This window comes from Palaemon carinicauda, chromosome 1 (assembly GCF_036898095.1).
Source record: "Palaemon carinicauda isolate YSFRI2023 chromosome 1, ASM3689809v2, whole genome shotgun sequence".
Taxonomy (NCBI): Eukaryota; Metazoa; Arthropoda; class Malacostraca; order Decapoda; family Palaemonidae; genus Palaemon; species Palaemon carinicauda.
In genome coordinates, this window is record NC_090725.1 from 4,123,275 (window position 1) to 4,129,908 (window position 6,634).

Consider the following 6,634-nt stretch of genomic DNA (forward strand, 5'->3'; position numbering starts at 1 on the left):
CACCAATAGCGCAAAAACTGGGCATTGTGTGAATGTGAATGTGATGAAATGGCTAAATATTCAACAGTTCAACCATAGCTATTCACTGAACGCGTCTTTGTTTGCCCTCCAAGATGGCGGACCGGAAGTTTGATGACGTGTATTGAAAGGACTCTGTAGGCGGTGCAGTAGTGCCATAGGTAATGGGTATGTCAGTTGTCACTCAATGGTGTGGGGTGGGAAAGAGGGAGATATAATGCGCCTGTTGTTAGGCCTGATATGGGAGCATATTTTGACTTACCCATCTCCGGGTAGTTTGTAGCGCTACGGCCAAGCGTCCTAATTTGCTTATTATCGCTCCAACTGTTATCTTGTATAGAATAAAAACGTTCGGAAATGGTCTACGGAATTTAACCCTGGATAGGTACGGTCCTCGGACACCCCTTTAAGGGTATACTCGGACGCGAACGACCCCGACGCCAAAAAAAATTCTTGAAAAATCAGTTTTTGCAGTAACCTCCTTTTTTCTTTTGCCAAAAAAAACTTCAATGAATGCTTAAAACAACTGTATAGATAAATACTACTCATCTGCAGAAAAACTATTTATTATAAATATTTTAAAAAATTAAGTAGAAAAAAAAAAGACCTGACATAAAAATTCATAAAAAAAAAGTTTATACATATATACACAAATCCTTTTAGGAATTGATTCTTGAATGTTTAGGACACATCTTGATGTATTTTGGATGAAGTCAGACCCATGGAGGTGAAGATCTGAAATGAGAAAAAAAGGGTAACTTTTTTTGGCCAAAAAAATTTGTCCAAATTTCATGAATTTTTTTGGGTACCCAAATGAAATAGGAAGTGGCTAATTTTTTTAGGGAATAAACATATGTTATCCTAAAATAGAAATATGTAAAAAAATCTTCATTATTTTGTAAATTACATTTATATCAGGGGCCATATCTAAAGGTAATTTTTTGAGTACTTAGAAATTCCGTAAAAAAATACATATATTTAATATATATGATATTTATGCAGGTAAAAATATACCAAAATATCACAAATTCTATAGGGAACAAGAATATATATAGATAGGGCAGCTTACGCTTCGGATATGTCCACAAAATGGCCGCCAACCACACTGACTCAGACTCCCTAATCTGCCACTTGAAATGTAGGAAGGGTATGTCAATTTCAAGGTGTTATTTACTAATCTAATTATTATTGGATATGCATAAAAATTGTATGGTGGGTTGCTGGATAATTGTCGATTATTTTACGAATATAAAATTAAAATTCTGACCCCAAAAAATTTTTTTGAAGGGAAATAAAATCGAAAAAAAAAATGTAAAACAATATTTTAGCTAAAAAAATTTGATGATATTCAATCAAAAAAAAAGTAAACAAAATTTTCCGACAAATAAACATCTAGAGGAATCATTACTCTGTGATAGTTCCTTAGTACGTAGTAATTTTGAAAGAATTGGGAAAAAACGAAAAAATGGCAATCACCGGAAAATCGAACACATACCTATATATACGCCATATCTGGCTAAAAAAAAAGATAGGCATGGGTAGCCAGATCATCTAGAAACACTTTCCAACACTATAAAAATATAAGTTTTGCGACACTACTTGCCAATTCCTTACGGTAACATGACTAAGCAAAAAAATGCAAAACAAATAAAAACGGGCACTCGAGGAAAAATGGCTAACATTCTAATATACGGCATTTCAGAAAAAAAAAATTCAGCCACGTGCTAGTCAAACCATCAAGGCACATTTTCCGACAAATAAACATCTAAATGAATAATTACTCTGTGATAGTTCCTTAGTACGTAGTAATTTTGAAAGAAATGGGAAAAAACGAAAAAATGGCAATCACAGGAAAATCGAACACATACCTATATATACGCCATATCTGGCTAAAAAAAGAAGATAGGCATGGGTAGCCAGATCATCTAGAAACACTTTCCAACACTATAAAATTATAAGTTTTGCGACACTACTTGCCAATTCCTTACGGTAACATGACTAAGCAAAAAAATGCAAAACAAATAAAAAGGGGCACTCGTGGAAAAATGGCCATTCTAATATACGGCATTTCAGAAAAAAAAAATTTCAGCCACGTGCTAGGCAAACCATCAAGGCACATTTTCCGACAAATAAACATATAAATGAAATATTACTCTGTGATAGTTCCTTAGTACGTAGTAATTTTGAAAGAAATGGGAAAAAACGAAAAATTGGCAATCACAGGAAAATCGAACACATACTTATATATACGCCATATCTGGCTAAAAAAAAAATAGGCATGGGTAGCCAGATCATCTAAAAACACTTTCCAACACTATAAAAATATAAGTTTTGCGACACTACTTGCCAATTCCTTACGGTAACATGACTAAACAAAAAAATGCAAAACAAATAATAAGGGGCACTCGCGGAAAAATACCCAACATTCTAATATACGGCATCTCAGATAAAAAAAAAGACATGCACGTGTTAGCCCAACCATCAAGGCACACTTTCTAACACATAAACATGAAAAAAAAATCAATAATATACGGCAATTCCTTACTACGTAGTAAATTTTTACAAATATTGAAAAAAAACAGAAATTGGCAACCGCAGTTAAATACCCAATATACCAATAACTACGTCGTATCTGACAAAAACAAAATCACGCATGGGTAGCCAGATCATCTAGACACACTTTCCAACACTAAAAAAGCAAAAGTTTTACGACACTATTTCGCAATATCTTACGGAAAAATGACTTGGCAAAAAAATGAAAAAAAAGGAAAAAGGGACACTCGCGGTAAAATGCCCGACATTCTAATATACGACATCTCAGATAAAAAAAAAGACATGCACGTGTTAGCCCAACCATCAAGGCACACTTTCTAACACATAAACATGAAAAAAAAATGAATTATATACGGCAATTCCTTACTACGTAGTAATTTTTACAAATATTGAAAAAAAAAACAGAAATTGGTAACCGCAGTTAAATACCCAATATACCAATAACTACGTCGTATCTGACAAAAACAAAGTCATGCATGGGTAGCCAGATCATCTAGACACACTTTCCAACACTAAACAAGCAAAAGTTTTACGACACTATTTGGCAATATCTTACGGAAAAATGACTTGGCAAAAAAATGAAAAAAAATGAAAAAGGGGCACTCGCGGTAAAATGGTCCTCGTGGTGATGAACGACATTTTAACTAAAAAAAAAAACATGCACATGGTAGCCAAACAATCCACCAAGACTTTCCACAACTGATAACCTATACAAGTTGCACCATTCTACGACAATTTCATAATACGTAATAACTTTGATAATTATGCAAACTACCCTAGAAGGGTAAACTCGGACGCGAACGACCCCGACGCGTCTCAGAAATCGGGGAAGGAGTACAGCTACAGCAATGCACATCTGGACACTACTAGAGCGTGTAGGGGAGACACCTCCTGCAGGTCGATCACCCACAAATTCAGTCACGGGGGTGAGTCACGTGAGAAAAACCTGTTTTTTTTTGACGCTCGGGGTCGCAAACGACCCACCGTACCTATCCAGGGTTAAATATGTTGTGTAAGGGGGTCCGGGGGGGGGGCGCAGCCCCCCTGGGTAAGGACACGGCTTTTAGCATAGGTTAGGTGGGTTTTTCAAGTTAGCTTCTCCCGTCGTACTCGTAGGTAAGGAAACTGTTGTGTAAGGTGGGGGGGTCCGGGAGGGCGAAGCCCCCCTGGGTAAGGATACGACTTTTAGCATAGGTTAGGTGGGTTTTTTAAGTTAGCTTCTCTCGCCATAATCGTTTTTAGAACGACGGCCACAGTTCAGAATATTCCCGTTTTCTACGGGATCTGGCCATCACCCTACAAAGGCTCCCCCATCTCCTTTCTAATGTTGTAACATTTCACCCTATTTTTAAAAAGTAACTATTACAACCTACTATACTGTATATTGGTATGTGTCATGATAATGAATACTACTTTATGCTTTCAAATCCTAGACTATGGATTTGTATCTCTTCTTGAACAATGAATATTTTTTAGTTGCTGTAATAGCATTTACGGCTTGCAAATATTTTATTTGCTTATAGATTTTCCTTAATCATAAAGTTACTTTTATTACCATTGCTATTATTGTAGATTAGGTTAAAAATGAGGGGTGAATGTAATTCGTTGGAAGAGGGTAAGCTGAGAATATAATTCGTTGGAAGAGGGTAAGCTAAGAATATAATTCGTTGGAAGAGGGTAAGCTAAGAATATAAGTATAAGGGAATATAGCAATGGGCCATAAAATATGTTTTTTCAGTCTGTCTCAACAAACTACGAAGATTCCAAAAATATATTCTATTTAAAAAGAATATTTTATCTTTTCAACTTACAAGTTCAATAAACAAAACTTAGCATATGTGCAGGAACGAAGTAATTAAAAATACAATATCCTAGTCTTCTGCACACATATAAGTCATAATAAGGAAAATACTTTAATCCTGTATCAAAATAAAGAAAGCAATGATTGTGATCATGTTAAAAACATGCTTCCTATGATTGGAATTTTATAGGGGTGTATGTATGATAGCCGCCACCTGTATATATTATTATGGCTAACTTAGAAACCACGGAGCCTTTGTATATCAGCGGCCAGTTCCTCACGCATTCATTAAAAATGGACATCAACTAACCTAAACTTTCCCCCTTAACGTAACCTACATGCCATGTCCTTACCTACTTATCTAACGGGGGTAGGGCTCAGGGCCCCCTGCGACCCCCCCTTACAACACCGTATTCTAAGTTAGACAATAATACATACAGGTGGCCGCTATCATACATACACCCCGAAACCACAGTGTAAGGGGGGTTGCAGGGGGTGTAGGTAAGGACAAGGCTTGTAGGTTAGGTTAGGGGGGAAAGTTTAGGTTAGTTAATGTCAATTTTTAATCAACATACAAAGGCTCCATGGGTAAACATAGTACCTGATATGAATAACCTTTATATAGCTTAGTCTGGCTGGAACTGAAGGGAAGTGTGGGAAAAAAAAATAGCTGTTCTCGAATACTATCAGGAATCTTTTGCATAAATATTTGGAAGCTCTTAAGGGGCTATACAGGCCAGATAATGGTTACGTTATACATGAAACATTAAAGCTGCAAAAGCCAATGCACAAAAAGCATGACCAGTAACTCATAATCCGTGTCTAAAAATTAAACAATGGACAAGACAATGAAATGGTGTTCAAATTTTAGTATATCTTAAGTTATTATGTCCCCGGCCCAATTAATCATACAAAGAAAACTGCCAAAAATAGCCAGCATTTGTACATTTCTTATAGCGTATTCCACTTTAGCTAGAAATTTTTGTATCATATATTAAATCATATGTACCCAACCAGCTGCAAACTATCTAGGAGAGAAGCAAATTTCTATAAAAGATGTTTTGAAAATTTTCTATAACACTCATTCAAGTAGTGGAGCCTTTGTATATCAGAGGTCAGTTCCTCACGCGTTCATTAAAAATGGACATCAACTGACCTAAACTTTCTCCCCTAACATAATTTACAAGCCGTGTCCTTACCTACTTACCTAACGGGGGTGCTAACTCCCCCCTGCGAACCCCCTTACACTACCGTATTCTAAGTTAGACATAATAATGCATACGGGTGGCCGCTATCATACATACACCCCAGTAATTACATTAAGTAATCCTTCCCGTCTACAGGATAACACGGTGTCACGTGGTACGCTAACATGCAACTTTAACCTAGTTATACCCCAAGCTAGGATAACGTAGGCCCTGTCCTATAATTAGTTTAAGATTTCCGTCTTTCGGTAAAATTGCTTTCCATAGATTTAGCATGACCAAATTTTCCGACAATGAGACGATATATACGTTAAGGTATGTAATACTACCGGTAATTAAAATTCCAGATAGCCGATAGACAGGACAGTAATTTTCACTTCGTAGTTTACGTGGTAGACCTTCTTTCATATAATATCAAAAAGGGCCTTTCAAATATAGTCTCCCATTAATAATCAGGCGAATAAATTAGCTCGGATAAGACTTCTAATATGAAAACGATGGTCTATTCTATGGTACGTAATATCTTGATCGAGCGGGATGGAGGTACGTCGAAATTGTCCTTTAACTTACGAAAAGATCATCAATATTAACCAAACACTATATCAAAATATGAACGATTAACTAGTCCCTTAGCTTAATACAAAATAATACGGAAATAAGTTCTATTTACCATTAAATGACCGTTTGAAAACATTGGAGGTGGTGGAAGTGGTGGTGCTGGAAGCGACGCCATTTTGATTCTTCTTTCCATTTTCTACCGCTTGACAGAAACACTTCACTCGACCTGAAAAACAGGGAAATATTATGAAATAGAACGTGATAATTAATTAATTAATTAATTATCACGTTCTATTTCATAATATTTCCTTGTTTTTCAGGTCGAGTGAAGTGTTTCTGTCATACATACTATCACATTATTTACCATCACATTATATTATACCATGGCAGGATAAATCACAGTTCGCTATTATATATATATATATATATATATATATATATATATATATATATATATATATATATATATATATATATATATATATATATATATATATAT

General features: G+C 35.5%; 1 protein-coding gene across 5 annotated transcripts in view; it reads right to left on the reverse strand.

Annotated features, from left to right (window-relative positions):
* Positions 1 to 6,344, reverse strand: part of hfp (Poly(U)-binding-splicing factor hfp) — an 85,671-nt gene extending 79,327 nt beyond the window's left edge. For 2 of the 5 annotated variants that reach the window (XM_068379667.1, XM_068379662.1), the window contains exon 1: positions 6,248 to 6,344. In XM_068379667.1, coding sequence (XP_068235768.1) covers positions 6,248 to 6,328 — 81 coding nt within the window. In that variant the 5' untranslated portion in view covers positions 6,329 to 6,344. The remainder of the gene's footprint in view (positions 1 to 6,247) is intronic. The other 3 variants (XM_068379672.1, XM_068379677.1, XM_068379683.1) reach the window with 3 other exon arrangements.
* Between the last annotated feature and the right edge of the window lie 290 nt (positions 6,345 to 6,634).